Genomic DNA, 21,047 nt, shown 5'->3' with positions numbered 1-21,047 from the left:
CATAAAAATGGTCCGTTAAAAATGAAAGAATTTTTCTGCTGTAGTGTACTTTTCATAAATAAAATGTTTCCGGGTAGATGACCTGTTGTTATAAGAATGAACCATTGTAAACAACGAGTTTACCCACAGCAAAAAGTTAAGCTTTCCAAGTTTATTCCGAGTATACATATTTAACAATACATAATATTTATTTCTACTGATACTGTACAAGCAATGCTAAATACTACTAAAGCTTAATAATAAACTACATTTTGGCCTCTGACATCGCGCTGTATTAAAGGTCCAGTGTGTTGTCACAGGAGCCAGTAAATCAAATGGTTGTTTTTAAGTATATCGGTGAGGATGTAAGTGACATCCGTTAGGTAAATTGTTGAATTTGGGGGCAAAATAATTGCCCAGAATTATACCAGCCAAATGAGCGAATAACATGAGTAACATATGAGTAGCGCCTGTGTTGAGTTAGGTGTTGGATGATACCGGGGGATGGTTGGGTGGGAAGATTAAAAGTTTGTACAACTATCGAACGGCTAATTTAACAATGAAGTGTGCTAGTATGCACCTTAGTAAACAACTAAAAACACTCTGAATTCCCATTGGTTGCCAATTAGAAATTAGCCTATCCTACATTTTTGTGGTTCCACTATTAGATATACCCGTTGGTCTATAGAAATACATTGTCAATTACTGTGGTTGGAACTTTGATAAAGTGTCTCCCTTGACTAACATTCACGTTTTACTTACCTGTAGAAACAATATACCATTCATCCTAACACTTCTATTACTCTGAAATCTACCCCCATTTATATACCACATCCTATAGTTAAAAGAAAGTACTTGTGCTATGTATAAACTATAATTTATTACTTTAAATTACTTTGAATTTTGGATGTTGATGGACTATTCCAAGGATTAGTCTGCAAAATGTTGTTAGAAATTGAAGCCCAATCAATATTACAGTAAGATAAATATGGTAAAATAGAGTGTTGTAAAGCAAAAATAAAATATTGGATGGAAGAATATATTTTAATTTACTTAAAACACCAAGAGAACAGAATCTATTAGGCTAGTATTTGTTGAGTTAAGCCGAGTAATATCAAGATATAAAGGGGAGATATTGGGGTTTTGTACATACCGAAAATCATCATCTGAAAGTTTATTGAAAGGAAATAAACAGTTGATACATGATATGCAAATCCAGTCAGTATATCCGGGAAGACAGTGAGCATGCACAGAATTATTACAAACATCACACTTAGCTATATTTTGCTTATCTATGGGTTTGTCATATAAAGAACATATAATTTATAATGTAGGAACAACTTGACATGATTACTTGCATATCCATGTTTGGGTCTAAATAATCAAGTACATTTCTGTAAGGCATAACAAAAAAAAGGTGAAACATAAGAAAAGACTTGTATTGTAAAAACAAAATAAAGTTTCCAACTTGTATCGCCTTATTTAAATGTCAACCAGCTCACACTGTTAGTTATACAATGTTAATCATTGTTATTAATTTATAGTTCAAGCTTTTAAATCGTTTAGGTTCCGAGATAGATCTAGTTGATTACTGGTGGTAAGTTTTTTTATGCCGTTGGTAAGAATAAAAATCTTGCCGTCAAGTGTCCATATAGGTTTAATCATGGAAATCCATGATTTAATGTACTTCGCATATTTTGGTTTTTATGACTCGTAATAGCTCCGAGTGTTTCAGGGTCAGATGCTCATGTATGAAGTATTTAGTCCCTTTAAATTGCTTCTTTGCATTAAATACTTCTCTTCTTTTGTTGTAGTTTGAGAATTTAATAATAACACGTCTAGGTTTGTTAGCGTCTGAGCCCTTACTTTGTCCTAGTCTATGAGTTCTATCTATGTCGGCAATTCCAACGCTGACATTAAGCTTTTCTTGAAGCAGATTGATAATCTTGGTATCCGTGCACTCGTTGCTTGATTCGGAAATGCCGTGAAGAATTAGGCAATTACGCCTGGAATATTGTTCAGCTTCATCAATATTGTTTTCTAAAATCATGCTTTTTTCTTCAAGGCTTGCTATCTTATCGTTAGTCTTGTTAATATCACAGTGTAAAGAATCTCTAATCTCTTTTTTTAAATTTTCATTTTAGGCAAATTGCCAAGGATAACCACAAGAGAATTCATTCACTATCCTTCTCAAAGGTGGAAATCCCATTCACAAGACAAACATATACATAAGATGCTCTACATAAACAAAGACTTATTATTACAAGTCTTTGGGAGTGGAGTTGCAAATTGTCATGAGAAAAAATCCTGACATATGACAGGACTTGAACCCAACTCCACTCCGCAAGCCACAACTCCACTCCCCAAGCCACAACTCCACTCCATCAGTGAGCTTACCAATTAGTTCTTGCACGGAATTTGATACAGCTGCAGCAATGTTCTTCATAAATGTAGAGTCAGGTGCTAAGCATTTCGTAAGCTCTAAATCGATCAGTTCTTTAATTTCTGTTTTGTCAGTAGGCCTAACGGTTTCAGCTTTTTCCAGATCCGCCGGAGTCAGCTACGTTTTCTCCGGAATCTTTAGGAGTCGGTTTTTTCTTACTACCACCAGCCATCAGCAGTGTAATAATAATAATTAATGGGCAGGTGGACGGCTTGAGTGTAGTAATCTGATTGGTTTGTTACCTAACAATAGGAGCCGGGAGAGCTACGTTTAGGCACGTCAGTTCACCATGGTGCATACAATACTAATGTGCGGTGTTGAGCCCATGGGACTCGCAGGAGAATTTGTTTTCAAAAAAATAGTACAATATTTAACAGTTAAACTTGAACGAGGAATTGCGCGGTGATGCATTTAAAGGTATTCTATATAGTCTTGTGTTATGTTAATAACTAACATTTGTAACAACTGTAGCCTACACACAATAGAACAAATCCTATCCAGGGATCAGTAGCGTCAGGATTGGTTGTTGAATAAGTACCAATCTAATAACACTATGAAGTTTGATAACGTCTTTAAATACATTGGTGAATATGGTCTCTATCACAAACTGGTGACATTGTCAATATGCTGTCTTATATTTTTTAATCCGTTTACTAATATATCAACCGTGTTTATCAGTGGGACTATGGATCACCATTGCAAGCCTCCATATGAAGCTAATTGTAGCGAGCTTTATCTCGGTGACTGCTGGAATACAAACGATAGTATGAGTCTTCCACCAGATGATGAGGGGACACTATTAATCAATGAAGCACAATGTAAAATGTATGCAAATGATACGACTGAACTGATTGATTGTGAACATGGATGGGCTTACGATCGATCACGGTATGATTCCACTATTGTGTCTGAGGTAAGATTGTTTATTTTGTGTTCGTCAAGAGGTAGGACAAAACTCAAGAAAAGAGGATTATGGTTTATAGATAAATAACACCATAAATACATTAAATAGATATAATGTTGAATTGTAGATATAAATGAATGTCAACATTGTTTTTTTGCACACTAAGTTGGCTTGTATGTTATTGTATTATCATTATGCTGGTCGAAAAACAAACTATAGAAATAACATACTAGCCCATATGGCGTATGTATTAAATATACAAACTGATAAGTTATTACAATATAAACCATTGGCATAAAGACTGGTTGAAGTCACTGTGTCTCCCATAATGCATGCTCTATTGTGTAGAAATAGAGATTAGTTTTAGATTTTAGAAACGGTTGCGTTGGAGTACCTTGTATTCAAAACTGTCATTGTGTATATGAACAATAAAGTTTAGCTCGTGGTGAATACTTTGTAAAAAAACCTTAAATGAACATCTATTAAAACTGATTTAGTTAGAGGCTAGGATAGGTTACAATCAATTATATCATTGTATCATTGTATGAGCAGGGAAGAGTGTAATTAACTCTTCCTTGCTATATGAGCGAGCACAACAGTAGGCCTATATACTTACCGGCCTTTTCAGCACACATTATGTTATAATATACAACATCTAAAATCATTATTTTAAAAATCTATTTAGACAAACCAAAATTAGTTACTGACCTGACTGACAATTCGAAAGGAGCACTGAAACTGTCAGTCAGGTCAGTAACTAATTTTGGTTTGTCAAAATAGATTTTTAAAATATCGTATCTTCAAACCAGATGAACATTTTCAATCTTTCTAAAATCATTGTTACCTATATTTCAGGAGTTGTTGCAATACATCACAACAATGCCTTATAAGTATTTAATTTAACAATAAATATTTATATAACATGCATTACATTTTGGTAGTTTGACCTGGTGTGTGAAGACAGTTATTTGGTTTCCTTGGCGTCATCCTTGTACCTAGCAGGCTTCTTTGTTGGTTCTATTCTATTCGGATTTCTTTGTGATTTGTAAGTTTTAAATAAATGAAAGAATTCGGTACCTTCATAATAGTATCATGCCATTAAATTTTGGAGACAATCCGGACCAGGATAACAATTCTGGACCACTTTTTATTATTTTACTAATATTAGGCCGTAACTATACAAGAATAATGTTTATCACGATTCTTGATACTTGTTACTCCTGGTGGATGTTGCAACTCTCTGATTGCTCTTGTTTAAATAATGGTTTTCGCGATTTTCAGCGAGTCTTCTAATTATATGCGATTTTGAGTCTATTCCTTAATCCATGTTTGAGTGTAGTTCAAACTTATAAGTACCGTACTCTTCGACTGCTGCATTTTGTTACACTACTCACATTTTATAAATTTTAATTGTTAGTCTAGGAAGAAGAAAAGGAGTGTTTTTAGGCTTTGCATTGGCTTTATCATTCTCGATGTTATGCAGTCTGTCGAAATCATATGTGATGTATGCGAGTTTCCGCTTCCTGACCGGAATATGTAATATTGGGTTATATTTTTCAGTCTTCACATACGGTAGGATAATATTTTATTAAAGATCATTAAAATTCATATTTTAAACCATTGACCAACTTAAAAAATACAATTAAAATGGTATATTCAGAGCTGATGATAGGTATAATACTGCACAGTGTACTAAACATTCACGCAAAATTGAGACTTGAGACAGAAAAAAAAAATAGAACGACATAATGAAGGAGCTTTCGATTGACATCATGTTAATGCATTGTGTGCATGCAAGGGCAATATGCATGGGGCCTAGGGTTGTCTCCCTGCTTCAGTATCATGCCTGGTAAAACAACACGCTGTAAATGTCGCGACCTTTCAAGCTAAATTGGTAAATAATATAATCATATTTTAATGTTAAATGTTAAAGTTTCAAACATAATATAATTTTCGTCACGGGCATACAATGAACATTTCCAATATATTTCGTAGACTGTCCCGATAATTTAATACCATACAGACAATTTATATTTAAATATTGTTTTTTTCTCTGTTATTATTTTCAGTTACGGAATTAGTTGCTCCATCTAGACGAGCCATGATGTCTACCATTGTGACTATCTATTGGTGCTTTGGCATAATGATGTTAGCTCCGATTGCTTATTTCATTAGATCATGGGACAAGCTTCTCATGACTTTCAGCATTTCCCTTTCCCCTCTGCTGTTGCTTTACTTGTAAGAACCAATATATTATAATTGTATTTTATAAATTAAAAACGGAAAGCTTAAAATGAATGTAAACAGAAAATATAATTAGCTGTTGAAGCTGTAGCCTTTTCTATAGTACAATAGGGTCATAATGTTAAAATCGTGTAAAATGGTTTTTTTCTTATGAAAAAAACAAAAAACAACTCAAATCCGAAAAACTTAAGACTTTGTTTAGGGAGCAACATGTGATTATTAGCTCTGTGAATTAATTCACTTATGGTAACAATTTCGTATAAATATTAAAAAATGGTCAAACAAAGTTGGTATTATAATATTTGTATGGCTGATAGGTAATATAGTAATTCATTTCTAACCTAATTTGATCATTTTTACAGTTTTATTCCAGAGTCACCTCGGTGGCTTCTTGCCAAAGGGAGAACTGAAGAAGCAAAACTTGTTATTCAAAAAATTGCAAAAAGAAATAAAGTTGGAGATTTACCGGATGACATATTGGACAATTTAGAAGTTGGATGTGTAAGTTGACATATTTATTTCGCTGACAAAATGTCATCTTATTAGCAGAGTCTAAGACGCGTTCATACCGTAAACACGGAATGAACAAGAACCAAAGATTATGAGCGTAACATAAAACAAAATGTTACGTAAAACGCATGGATTTTTATTATAGGATTCAAGTGAAAGTACCAAGACTAGTCCGTTGATTATACTTCGATATCCACAGATGAGAAGAAAAACTGTTTACATCACATACAGTTGGTACGACACATTTCTTGTTTATTTGTGTATTAAAACTATTTTCATGTATTCCGCTCTAAAACTCTGTGACCGAAAAAGTTAAAAAAGTAAAAGTGTAATGTCATGTCATTACAGCCACATCAGATATATGTTTTTGATAGATTCCAACTAAAACTAAATTTTGCTTAAACTAATGTTTAAAATAGGTTTGCCGTTAACCTTGCCTACTATGGTTTGACGTATGGTGTTGAGGGTCTAAACGTCGACGTGTACATTGGAACTTTCTTGGGCGGTGTTACCGAGTTGTTGGCCTACCTGTTCACTTGGTTCTTTATTCAGAAGCTGGGCAGACGATGTTCACTAGCAGGTACCCTTGTTGCTGGTGGTGTTGCTTGTTTCATCAATATATGGATTCGTAAGTCTAGATTCGGTCCACATCGATGCGCATGCTCTATTGAAACTTTTCAAGTCTGTCAAGTAACACCAGAGCGCGCTCGATGTAAAAAAAAATTCAAACTTTTGTTTGGAAACTCAGTTTGCCATTGTTTGTAGAACGTTGTGCTTAAAGATATATTGTCCCCCTAAAAAAAAAATTGTTTCACATTTTTTGTTGAATATGCCATTTTATTGTAATAGTTATTAACTTTGAGCAAAACAGATTTACCTGAAAAAATGTGATTTAAAGCAAAAAATTCTTAAATTGTCTGTCAGGTAATGGTTTTTGGTTAAAATTAAACGTTTTTTTTGTCTCTTTATAAGTGAAATAATTTTTTATTTTGATTTTTTTTTTACAGAAGTGAATAACTTTATTAAAACTGCAAAATGAACTATTTAAAGTCTGATTTTATTATTTATTATTTTTCATGTTTTTGGAGGACAATACATCTTTAATGGAAGCTGTACATTTGAAAATCTCATGTCGTGTGAACCTCAAATGGACAGTCACAACCTTCCCAAATATGGTGGTTGGTGGTTGCGTCTTATGGTACTGTGTACTTTGTACTAGTCCATGATTGCCTGGGTACGAAAGTTTGGGGTGGGGTTCAATTATACTGAATTGAATCAACAATGAATTCCAAATAGTGTCCCAATTTAGCTTAAATTAGTGTGTTGGATTATAATCGAGCATACGGTACTATATACTGACAATCAGAATTCGACCTTCTGTTTTGATATGCTACAATTATTACTAAACTAATTATTTTTAACAATGTATTTTTCAATCGGATCGATTAGAATTTTCAATTATTAATGAGCAACATGTTGCTTTTATGAGGCCATTTTAGAGTAATAATAATTATGTTTGTACATTTTCAGCGGTAACACTGGTGGCTTTCAGAACATCTTTAGCAATGATTGGCAAGTTTTTTATTACATCTGCATTTGGAATTGTTTATATATATACTGTTGAACTTTTTCCAACGAACATTAGGCAAGTTAAATACATTTACTTTACAGTAATACTATATGATAAGTTCGTAAAATAATATTAATATGTTCCTGAATGTTGTCTGGTCTGTGTAAATGATCTGTAAAATACAAAATAACAAGTACCCGCTTCTTTTGCTGCCATTGTAACTTGTGTCAATACATGTCACATATTGACTGCAACGTAATTGTATACGTGTTTACAGGACCACCGGTTTAGGAATATGCTCCCTCTTTTCACGAGTGGCTGGCATGCTTGCCCCTCAGATTCTTTTTCTCGAAAAAGTATGGGCACCTCTGCCACTGGTGGCGTTCAGTTTGACGTCAGTGACTTCTGGACTGGTGGCACTACTTCTGCCTGAAACTCTAAATGTGCCACTTCCGCAGACTATAGAAGAAGCTGAAATGATTACGAGGTAAGAACAGTACTTAAGCGTGGTTCCCACTAGCGACGCTAGGTTCTTTACTTTTACGTTTAAACATATTTCTCCGCATCTTTTAGTCTATTACCGATGACACGCCGTTTTCTTGTTTCAGGAAAAACAACATAAGAGGGAATAAAGATTTTGAAAGTCTTCAGATGCAAGCAGCCAATACTTAAGAATAAACTAAATTAGAAATTTGTTATTGGAATAGTGATTAAATCGGTTTGTTTTGGTTCTCATGCCAGGTTTAGTTAAATTCGTTTGGGTTTGGGTTGTATCTAGATATTTAAATCGCCGTGAAACTAAGCAATGTGGTCTAAACATGTTATGTATAGAAGGGAATATGTCAAATAAAAAACATTAACACGTTGTAATAACATGTTGTAGCTAATTAAGAAATAACCCTACCAGGTTTACATTTATGTTATATAATATAATTTTTGTTTTAATATAATAATGTTACTAATGACATTTTAATTTTATTTTTAATTTTAGAAATAGTATTTAAAAAAATAATTTAAATAACATAAACGGAGAAATAAAGTAGAATCTATACAATGAATTACTTACAATTTCACATTTTTAGACTTTCTTTAAATCTTCGACTCGCCAGAAAAATATAATAATAATAAATACTTCAAATTTACATCTCGAAGTCTTTTCCGAAACGAAAGTTTGTTCATCTTTCAGTCTAACTTTAACGACAAACTAAATTGTGTCATCCTTTTCGAACATGATATCTATTCTACAGAATGAACAGTGGGGTTAGCGTCTGCTGGGCACTGTGTGTGGTGTAACGATCACGAAAATTGTTTTTTTTTTCATATATTTATAATTTCATTTAATATTTATATAGCTTGATTACAAGTGAGTTCTAAATTATCGAAAGGTTTTGCATTAGGCCTTTTTTTAACTACGGACAACAATCATGTGAAAGACTTCATCCTCAAGAGGAGATTTTCACACGCAAAAAAAGAAAGCTTCTCTAACACTACTCTGAAACCATCTCCTGTCTTCTGTCATCCTACTTGCTTGCTCCATAGATTCAAACACATCTTCTCTTCCCTGGAATATAAGCCTCCAACACTGTCTTCCCTGGAATATTGTTCAGCTTCATCAATATTGTTTTCTAAAATCATGATTTTTTCTTCAAGGCTTGCTATCTTATCGTTAGTCTTGTTAATATCAAAGTGTAAAGAATCTCTAATCTCTTTTTTTAAAATTTTCATTTTAGGCAAATTGCCAAGGATAACCACAATATAATTCATTCACTATCCTTCTCAAAGGTGGAAATCCCATTCACAAGACAAACATATACACAAGATGCTCTACATAAACACAGACTTATTATTACAAGTCTTTGGGAGTGGAGTTGCAAATTGTCATGAAAAAAAATCCTGACATATGACAGGACTTGAACCCAGGACCCTTGGATTGGTAGCCAAGCATCATAACCACCAAGCCACAACTCCACTCCCCAAGCCACAACTCCACTCCATCAGTGAGCTTACCAATTAGATGTTCTTGCACGGAATTTGATACAGCTGCAGCAATGTTCTTCATAAATGTAGAGTCAGGTGCTAAGCATTTCGTAAGCTCTAAGTCGATCAATTCTTTAATTTCTGTTTTGTCAGTAGGCCTAAATGGTTTCAGCTTTTTCCAGATCCGCCGGATTCAGCTACGTTTTCTTTTTTTTTCGAATCTTTAGGAGTCGGTTTTTTCTTACTACCACCAGCCATCAGCAGTGTAATTGTAATAATTAATGGGCAGGTGGACGGCTTGAGTGTAGTAATCTGAATGGAGACGGGAGAGCTACGTTTAGGCACATCCATTCACCATAGTGCATACAATACTAATGTGCGGTGTTGAGCCCATGGGACTCGCAGGAGCATTTGTTTTTAAAAAAATAGTACAATATTTAACAGTTAAACTTGAACGAGGAATTGCGCGGTGATGCATTTAATGGTATTCTATATAGTCTTGTGTTATCTATATATAAATTATGGTTAATTCTGACATAGGCGAGCACAATGCAAAAACTTCGGTACAAATCTCCGCCTTGGATACCTACCTTATCTATCTCAGATGTACCGCGAAACGTAGATTTGATAACATTAATGTGCAGTTCGACGCTATTTTTCCATATTTCTATCTTAGCAAGATATTATAAAGAGTTTTTTAACAACATTTATGATTTCAACAGTAGATTTTCTACTCAATTTCAATTCTTGGCGGTCAAGTTATTTCCGGGTTTATGATAAGTTCACCTTGCAGCAACTTGGTTTCAACTATTTTCTCTCTTTTATACACAAGGGAGCAGTTAAAATAATAGATTTGACCCTAAAGGTGACTGGAACAGGCACTTTCCATCAATCAATACAGTGTCCCTTTGGAAAACGGAAGAAAAAAACAGATACTATAGTAGGACTGGAGCTTAAGTTGGCCATTAGTCATAGCCATTTTAGTTTTTTGTTTATTTTAGGAACGGACCGCGCGTGTGAAAGGTACAGTAGTTAAAAAATAAAAATTATACTGCAAATTAATAAAGATCAAATTAAATATACGCCATAAAGAATCGGAATATATTGTGGGGAATAGTATTATAAAATTACATAGGGAGATTTGATGATAAGACATTAATCGAGTGAAATCCCGATAGCTGAGTTTTATTAAGTAAGCTGGCAGGAATAACTGTAGGCTATCTGTGTCCTGTTAGGACCGAAATGTCTGCCCATGTTGCAAGCCGTAATGTCTTCTTTCTTGGGCCGAAATGGCCCACTCTGTCACGGCAGATTAAAAATGTCATTTGATTATAAATGTTACCATATTATTAAAACTAAAAAATTTCCTTTTTTTTTCGAATAAGCCCCTCCCTCAAATGAACTCCGCCTCCCCACCTCCGCCCTATAAGGGCCCTACCAAATAATAAAGACTATACTTAAAATGTTATTAATCATCTAAGACACTGTGAAACAGAATAGTTTAGTTTTACGAATGTCAAGCATTTCAATAATGGTAACCGACAGAAAACGTAAAAGAAGAACATTATCATTCCGAGAACCATCGTCTACACTTCCTAGAGGGGGAGCGAGCGAAGCGAGCTCACCCTCTAGTGTTAATAACTAACATTTGTAACAACTGTAGCCTACACACAACAGAACCAATCCTATCCAGGGATCAGTAGCGTCAGGATTGGTTGTTGAATAAGTACCAATCTAATAACACTATGAAGTTTGATAACGTCTTTAAATACATTGGTGAATATGGTCTCTATCACAAACTGGTGACATTGTCAATATGCTGTCTTATATTTTTGAATTCGTTTACTAATATATCAACCGTGTTTATCAGTGGGACTATGGATCACCATTGCAAGCCTCCATATGAAGCTAATTGTAGCGAACTTTATCTCGGTGATTGCTGGAATACAAACGATAGCATGAGTCTTCCACCAGATGATGAGGGGACACTATTAATCAATGAAGCACAATGTAAAATGTATGCAAATGATACGACTGAACTGATTGATTGTGAACATGGATGGGCTTACGATCGATCACGGTATGATTCCACTATTGTGTCTGAGGTAAGATTGTTTATTTTGTGTTCGTCAAGAGGTAGGACAAAACTCAAGAAAAGAGGATTATGTTTTATAGATAAAAAACACCATAAATACATTAAATAGATATAATGTTGAATTGTAGATATAAATGAATGTCAACATTGTTTTTTTGCACACACTAAGTTGGCTTGTATGTTATTGTATTATTTTTATGCTGGTCCAAAAACAAACTATAGAAATAACATACTAGCCCATATGGCGTATGTATTAAATATACAAACTGATAAGTTATTACAATATTAACTATTGGCATAAAGACTGGTTGAAGTCACTGTGTCTCCCATAATGCATGCTCTATTGTGTAGAAATAGAGATTAGTTTTAGATTTTAGAAACGGTTGCGTTGGAGTACCTCATATTCAAAACTGTCATTGTGTATATGAACAATAAAGTTTAGCTCGTGGTGAATACTTTGTAAAAAAACCTTAGATAAACATCTATTAAAACTGATTTAGTTATAGGTTAGGCTAGGTTTCAATCTTTCAAAATTATATCATTGTATGAGCAGGGAAGAGTGTAATTAACTCTTCCTTGGTATATGAACGAGCACAACAGTAGGCCTCTATACTTACCGGCCTTTTCAGCACACATTATGTTATAATATACAATATCTAAAACCATTATTTTTAAAATCTATTTTGACAAACCAAAATTAGTTACTGACCTGACTGACAGTTCGTGAAAAGAGCACTGAAACTGTCAGTCAGGTCAGTAACTAATTTTGGTTTGTCAAAATAGTTTTTTTAAATATCGTATCTTCAAACCAGATGAACATTTTCAATCATTCTAAAATCATTGTTACCTATATTTCAGGAATTGTTCCAATACATCCTAACAATGCCTTATTAGTGTCAACAATAAATATTTATATAATATGCATTAAATTTTGGTAGTTTGACCTGGTGTGTGAAGACAGTTATTTGATGTCGTTGGCGTCATCGTTGTACATAGCAGGCTTCTTTGTTGGTTCTATTCTATTCGGACTTCTTTGTGATTTGTAAGTTTTAAATAAATGAAAGAATTCGGTACCTTCATAATAGTATCATGCCATTTAATTTTGGAAGCAATCTGGACCAGGATAACAATTCTAGACCACTTTTTATTATTTGAATAATCTTAGGCCGTAACTATACAAGAAGAATGTTTATCACGATTCTTGATACCTGTTACTCCTGGTGGATGTTGCAACCCTTGTAATACTGGTTTTTGCGATTTTCATCGAGTTTCCTAATTATATGCGCTTTTGAGTCATGGATTAAGGAATATATTCTATAGATCTATTCCTTAATCCATGTTTGATTGTAGTTCAAACTTAGTACCGTAATCTTTCATATTCATTCATTTCGTTACACTACTCACATTTTATACATTTCAATTGTTAGTCTAGGAAGAAGAAAAGGAGTGTTTTTAGGCTTTGCATTGGCTTTATCATTCACGATGTTATGCAGTCTGTCGAAATCATATGTGATGTATGTGGGTTTCCGCTTCCTGACCGGAATATCTGATATTGGGATATATGTTTCAGTCTTCACATACGGTAGGAATAATATTTTATCATTAAAATTCATAATTTAACCCGTTGCGAAAAAAAACAACACTTTTACATATTACAAAAACTATGACCACCTTAACAATTACAATTGTGGTATATATATATACAAAAATGGTATATTCAGATCTGAAGATAGGTAATACTGCACCGTCTACCAACATTCACCTAAAATTTCCGAAATATTGAGACGACATAATTAAGGAGCGTTCGATTCACGTCATAGTTAATGCATTGTGTGCATGCAGGGACAAGGGACGAAAAACGGTACAGTACCATGCCTGATAAAAACAACACCCGGTAAATGTCCCGACCTTTAAAGCTGAATAATAATATTTTGATGAGATAACTGTTCGTCACGGGCATACAATGAACATTTCCAATATATTTCGTAGACTGTCCCGATAATTTAATACCATACAGACAATTTGAATTTAAATATTGCTTTTTCTCTGTTATTATTTTCAGTTACGGAATTAGTTGCTCCATCAAGACGAGCCATGATGTCTACCATTGTGACTATCTATTGGTGCTTTGGCATAATGATGTTAGCTCCGATTGCTTATTTCATTAGATCATGGGACAAGCTTCTCATGACTTTCAGCATTTCCCTTTCCCCTCTGCTGTTGCTTTACTTGTAAGTGTACTTTTATAAATTAAAAACGGAAAGCATATAAAGAGTAATTTGTGAATTGCTATATTACATGTTCCTTAAATGAATGTACACAGGAAATATAATTAGCTATTGTAAAAGTGGATCATAGTGTTCAAATCGTGTAAAGTGTCAATTTTTTAGTCGCGTGCAACTCGACTCTACAGCTCACTAAGTCGGTCGGTTGGTCGGTCGGTCGGTAAACACTAACTTGTATATGGCCTTGCCTTGATATCAGTTTCATCTAGCTAAGTCAATTTTTTACAGTATATTCCTTATGGCCAGGAATCGGTGTGGTTATTTGTTCACGGTGCGCAATAAAAAATTACGCGATCTACGCACGATTTAACGAAATCACGTTTGTAATCATATCTTCACAAGCATGAATCACAATTAAATAAAATTTATAATATCGATAGGAATCTCCATGTAGGGCTTTCTCTTTCCAGCCCTTGGGTTTCTCCTATTGCCACCTCTTCCGATAATCTATAAGAGTTCCTTTTTCATCTAACACCTTCTCCTTTAAAGCAAATTTCAGCATCCACTATAGTATTTTACTCTGCTCTACAGCTCACTATGTCGGTCGGATGGTTGGTCGGTCGGTAAACACTAACTCAAATTTGAGCACGCGACTGCAGCCATGTATATGGCCTTGTTTTCTTATGACAATCAAAAAAAGAACTCCACTCCGAAAAACTTAAGACTTTGTTTCGGGAGCATTATGTGAATATTAGCTCTGTGAATTAATTCGCATATGGTAACAATTTTCTATCAATATTTAAAAAATAATTATGGTCAAGCAAAGTTGGTATTATAATATTTTATGTAATTCGGTGGCTGGTAATCTAGTAATTCATTTCTAACTTAATTTGATCATTTTTTACAGTTTTATTCCAGAGTCACCTCGCTGGCTTCTTGCCAAAGGGAGAACTGAAGAAGCAAAACTTGTTATTCAAAAAATTGCAAAAAGAAATAAAGTTGGAGATTTACCGGATGACATATTGGACAATTTAGAAGTTGGATGTGTAAGTTGAAATATTTATTTCGCTGACAAAATGTCATCGTATAGTAATAGTTAAGTGACATTATTGTCAATAGAAAAAGAGAAAATATTTTGTATTTATTCATAACAGTTTTAGGGAAAGGGTCGACGCCTGATCTCACAACCATGCAAAATTGATATGTCTGACTGGTTCCTCGTTTTGGTTGATTTTATAGGTTTTTAAAGATGTATTGCCCCTCCCCCCTCCCCCTGAAAAATAATTCTTAACATTTTGTTGTTGAATATGCCATTTTTGGTGTAAGTGGATAACTATTAGGTGACATTAATACCTAAGAGTTATCCACTTAAACCAAAAAATGTGATCAAAAAAATGTATTTACCTAAAAAACTGTAATTTAAAGCAAACATTAATCAAATTGGCTGCCAGCCAATGGGTTTTTGGTTGAATTTAGCCATTTATTTTGTCATTTTATGAGTGAAAACATTAATTTTCTCCGGTTTTTTTTTTACGAAAACGTTTCTAACGTAATTAAAACTACAAAATAATCTATTCTAAGTCTGATTTTATTTTTCATGTTTTGGGGGACAATACATCTTTAATTGAATAAAAGAAAGTTAATAAAACAAAATGTGACGTAAAACGCATGAATATTTATTATAGGATTCAAGTGAAAGTACCAAGACTAGTCCGTTGATTATACTTCGATATCCACAGATGAGAAGGAAAACTGTTTACATCACATACAGTTGGTACGACACATTTCTTGTTTATTTGTGTAATAAAACTATTTTCATTTATTCCGCTCTAAAACTCTGTGACCGAAAAAGTAAAAAAGGTAAAAAGTATAATGCCATGTCATTACAGCCATATCAAAGATATGTTTTTGATAAATTCCAACTAAAACTAAATTTTGCTTAAACGAATGTTTAAAATAGGTTTGCCGTTAACCTTGCCTACTATGGTTTGACGTATGGTGTTGAGGGTCTAAACGTCGACGTATACATTGGAACTTTCTTGGGTGGTGTTACCGAGTTGTTGGCCTACCTGTTCACTTGGTTCTTTATTCAGAAGCTGGGCAGACGATGTTCACTAGCAGGTACCCTTGTTGCTGGTGGTGTTGCTTGTTTCATCAATATATGGATTCGTAAGTCTAGATTCGGTCCACATCGATGCGCATTCTCTATTGAAACTTTTCAAGTCTGTCACGTAACACCAGAGCGCGCTCGATGTAAAAAAAAAATTCAAACTTTTGTTTGGAAACTCAGTTTGCCATTGTTTGTAGAACGTTGTGCTTAAAGATATATTGTCCCCCTAAAAAAAAAAATTGTTTTCACATTTTTTGTTGAATATGCCATTTTAGTGTAATAGTTATTCACTTTGAGCAAAACATATTTACCTGAAAAAATGTGATTTAAAGCAAAAAATTCTTAAATTGTCTGTCAGGTAATGGTTTTTGGTTAAAATTAAACGTTTTTTTTGTCTCTTTATAAGTGAAATAATTTTTTATTTTGATTTTTTTTTTACAGAAGTGAATAACTTTATTAAAACTGCAAAATGAACTATTTAAAGTCTGATTTTATTATTTATTATTTTTCATGTTTTTGGAGGACAATACATCTTTAATGGAAGCTGTACATTTGAAAATCTCATGTCGTGTGAACCTCAAATGGACAGTCACAACCTTCCCAAATATGGTGGTTGGTGGTTGCGTCTTATGGTACTGTGTACTTTGTACTAGTCCATGATTGCCTGGGTACGAAAGTTTGTGGTGGGGTTCAATTATACTGAATTGAATCAACAATGAATTCCAAATAAATTAGTGTGTTGGATTATAATCGAGCATACGGTACTATATACTGACAAATCAGAATTCGACCTTCTGTTTTGATATGCTACAATTATTACTAAACTAATTATTTTTAACAATGTATTTTTCAATCGGGTCGATTCGAATTTTCAATTATTAATGAGCAACGTGTTGCTTTTATGAGGCCATTTTAGAGTAATAATAATTATGTTTGTACATTTTCAGCGGTAACACTGGTGGCTTTCAGAACATCTTTAGCAATGATTGGCAAGTTTTTTATTACATCTGCATTTGGAATTGTTTATATATATACTGTTGAACTTTTTCCAACGAACATTAGGCAAGTTAAATACATTTACTTTACAGTAATACTATATGATAAGTTCGTAAAATAATATTAATATGTTCCTGAATGTTGTCTGGTCTGTGTAAATGGTCTGTAAAATACAAAATAACAAGCACCCGCTTCTTTTGCTGCCATTGTAACTTGTGTCAATACATGTCACATATTGACTGAAACGTAATTGTATACGTGTTTACAGGACCACCGGTTTAGGAATATGCTCCCTCTTTTCACGAGTGGCTGGGATGCTTGCCCCTCAGATTCTTTTTCTCGAAAAAGTATGGGCACCTCTGCCACTGGTGGCGTTCAGTTTGACGTCAGTGACTTCTGGACTGGTGGCACTACTTCTGCCTGAAACTCTAAATGTGCCACTTCCGCAGACTATAGAAGAAGCTGAAATGATTACGAGGTAAGAACAGTACTTAAGCGTGGTTCCCACTAGCGACGCTAGGTTCTTTACTTTTACGTTTAAACATATTTCTCCGCATCTTTTAGTCTATTACCGATGACACGCCGTTTTCTTGTTTCAGGAAAAACAACATAAGAGGGAATAAAGATTTTGAAAGTCTTCAGATGCAAGCAGCCAATACTTAAGAATAAACTAAATTAGAAATTTGTTATTGGAATAGTGATTAAATCGGTTTGTTTTGGTTCTCATGCCAGGTTTAGTTAAATTCGTTTGGGTTTGGGTTGTATCTAGATATTTAAATCGCCGTGAAACTAAGCAATGTGGTCTAAACATGTTATGTATAGAAGGGAATATGTCAAATAAAAAACATTAACACGTTGTAATAACATGTTGTAGCTAATTAAGAAATAACCCTACCAGGTTTACAATTATGTTATATAATATAATTTTTGTTTTAATATAATAATGTTACTAATGACATTTTAATTTTATTTTTAATTTTAGAAATAGTATTTAAAAAAATAATTTAAATAACATAAACGGAGAAATAAAGTAGAATCTATACAATGAATTACTTACAATTTCACATTTTTAGACTTTCTTTAAATCTTCGACTCGCCAGAAAAATATAATAATAATAAATACTTCAAATTTACATCTCGAAGTCTTTTCCGAAACGAAAGTTTGTTCATCTTTCAGTCTAACTTTAACGACAAACTAAATTGTGTCATCCTTTTCGAACATGATATCTATTCTACAGAATGAACAGTGGGGTTAGCGTCTGCTGGGCACTGTGTGTGGTGTAACGATCACGAAAATCAGAAGTATCAGCATTGTTTTTTTTTCATATATTTATAATTTCATTTAATATTTATATAGCTTGATTACAAGTGAGCTCTAAATTATCGAAAGGTTTTGCATTAGGCCTTTTTTTAACTACGGACAACAATCATGTGAAAGACTTCATCCTCAAGAGGAGATTTTCACACGCGAAAAAAGAAAGCTTCTCTAACACTACTCTGAAATCATCTCCTGTCTTCTGTCATCCTACTTGCTTGCTCCATAGATTCAAACACATCTGTTATAGTCTTTCCATTTGCATCTTGGTCTTCCTCTTCTTCTCTTCCCTGGAATATAAGCCTTCAACACTGTCTTCTCCATTCCATCGTACATCCGTTTAATGTAACCAAAATAGCACAATTTCTGCTTTTTAACACACTGCAGCAACCAATCATTTGATACACCAAGCTCCTCTCTTATGCTATCATTTTTTCATTCATTCATTTTATTGACAAAGAAAAATAAAAAATCTGGCTAATTATTTGTTTATGTGTGGAAAATCTAATAAGCCAAACAGGGCTTTAAGGCTGAGTATTCCAAAATACATCACATTGTACATGAACGTACAATTGCTTTCTAAAAAAAAAGAACAACAAAGATTTGGTTGAATATCAATAGAAGGAAAAGTAGGATATAAATTCCATAGGAGCAAATTATTAACTATCTAAAGAATATTGATGGATTATTATTTTGTATTGAAAGTAAGGTCGGTGATAATTTAATGTTTAAAGTTAAATTATTCCATAAAAATGGTCCGTTAAAATGAAAGAATTTTTCCTGAGAGCTGTAGTGTACTTTTCATAAATAAAATGTTTCCGGGTAAATGACCTGGTGTTATAAGAATGAACCTGACTCTAACCATTGTAAACAATGAGTTTACACAGTTTATTCAGAGTATACATATTTAACAATAAATATTATTTATTTCTACTGATACTGTACAAGCAATGCTAAATACTACCAAAGCTTAATAATAAACTACATTTTGGCCTCTTGGGGGCTACCACTCATATGACATCGCTGTATTAAAGGTTCAGTGTGTTGTCACAGGAGCCAGTAAATCAAATGGTTGTTATTAAGTATATCGGTAAGGATGTGACATCCGTTAGGTAAATTGTGGAATTATACCAGCCAAATGAGCGAATAACATGAGTAACATATGAGTAGCTCCTGTGTTGAGCTAGGTGTTGGATGATGCCGGGGGATGGTTGGGTGGGAAGATTGAAAAGTTTGTACAACTATCGAACGGCTAATTTAACATCGAAGTGTGCTCTTAGTAAAGAACTAAAAACACTCTGAATTCCCATTGGTTGCCAATTAGAAATTAGCCTATCCTACATTTTTGTGGTTCCACTATTAGATATACCCGTTGGTCTATAGAAATACATTGTAAATTACTGTGGTTGGAACTTTGATAAAGTGTCTCCCTTGACTAACATTCACGCTTTAATTACCTTTAGAAACAATATACCATTCATCCTAACACTTCTATTACTCTGAAATCTACCCCATTTATATACCACATCCTTAGTTAAAAGAAAGTACTTGTGTTGTGTATAGGCCTAAACTATAATTTATTACTTTAAATTTCCTTTAAAATGAGAAGAGAGTTGGTTATTAATAACACGAAACATAAATACAAGCGTTTGCAGTTTGTTAATATTGAATATGTTTAAAGTGTTTAGCTGATGGAATAATTGCTTTGTATGGGATCTTGGGGATTCTCCCGTGCAAATCCTTAGAGCCTTCTTTTGAAGCTTAAAGAGACAGTGAATTTTTGATGTTTAATGGACTATTCCTAGGATTAGTCTGCAAAATGTTGTTAGAAATTGAAGCCCAAGCAATATTACAGTAGGAGTATGGTAGAATAGAGTGTTGTAAAGCAAAAATAAAATATTGTATGGAAGAATATATTTTAATTTACTTAAAACACCAACAGAACAGAATCTATTAGGCTAGTATTTGTTGAGTTAAGCCGAGTAATATCAAGATATAAAGGGGAGATATTGGGGTTTTGTACATCGAAAATCATCATCTGAGAGTTTATTGAAAGGAAATAAACAGTTGATACATGATATGCAAATCCAGTCAGTATATCCGTCAAGACAGTGAGCATGCACAGAATTATTACAAACATCACACTCACATTAGCTATATTTTGCTTATCTATGGGTTTGTCATATAAAGAACATATAATTTATAATGTAGGAACAACTTGACATGATTACTTGCATATCCATGTTTGGGTCTAAATAATCAAGTACATTTCTGTAAGGCATAACAAAAAAAAAAGGTGAAACATAAAAAAAGACTTGTAAAAACAAAATAAATTGTATAGCCTTATTTAAAGGTCAACCAGCTCACACTGTTAGTTATAGAATGTCATTGTTATTAATTTCTAGTTCAAGCTTTTAAATCGTTTAGGTTCCGAGATTGATCTAGTTGATTACTGATGGTAAGTTTTTTTATGCCGTTGGTAAGAATAAAATCTTGCCGCCAAGTGTCCATGTAGATTTAATCATGGAAATACATGATTTAATGTACTTCGCATATTTGGTTTTTATGGCTCGTAATACTACTCCGAGTGTTTCAGGGTCAGATGCTCATGTATGAAGTATCCACCAAATTGTTTTTTGCATTAAATACTTCTCTTCTTTTGTTGTAGTTTGAGAATTT

The 21,047-nt window shown here is 33.6% G+C and overlaps 2 protein-coding genes across 2 annotated transcripts; both read left to right on the top strand.

The window, feature by feature from the left end:
- Nucleotides 1–3,107: 3,107 nt before the first annotated feature.
- LOC144834705 (beta-alanine transporter-like) lies at nt 3,108–8,083 on the top strand. Its single transcript, XM_078689602.1, has 9 exons — nt 3,108–3,335; nt 4,268–4,371; nt 4,744–4,862; nt 5,396–5,564; nt 5,933–6,071; nt 6,226–6,314; nt 6,500–6,708; nt 7,169–7,278; nt 7,928–8,083. The coding sequence occupies exons 1-9, from the start codon at nt 3,108–3,110 to the stop codon at nt 8,081–8,083; spliced, it is 1,323 nt and encodes a 440-aa protein (XP_078545728.1).
- A 3,421-nt stretch (nt 8,084–11,504) lies between these two features.
- On the top strand, nt 11,505–17,477 carry LOC144834694 (organic cation/carnitine transporter 2-like). Its single transcript, XM_078689591.1, has 6 exons — nt 11,505–11,732; nt 12,661–12,764; nt 13,150–13,304; nt 13,785–13,953; nt 14,855–14,993; nt 17,322–17,477. Exons 1-6 carry the CDS (start codon nt 11,505–11,507, stop codon nt 17,475–17,477), a joined length of 951 nt encoding a protein of 316 aa, XP_078545717.1.
- The last annotated feature ends 3,570 nt before the right edge of the window (nt 17,478–21,047 follow it).

The sequence above is a fragment of the Antedon bifida genome, chromosome 1, assembly GCF_963402885.1.
Source record: "Antedon bifida chromosome 1, ecAntBifi1.1, whole genome shotgun sequence".
Taxonomy (NCBI): domain Eukaryota; kingdom Metazoa; phylum Echinodermata; class Crinoidea; order Comatulida; family Antedonidae; genus Antedon; species Antedon bifida.
Note: the sequence above shows the minus strand (reverse complement) of the source record. Positions and strands in the feature narration are given on the sequence as shown.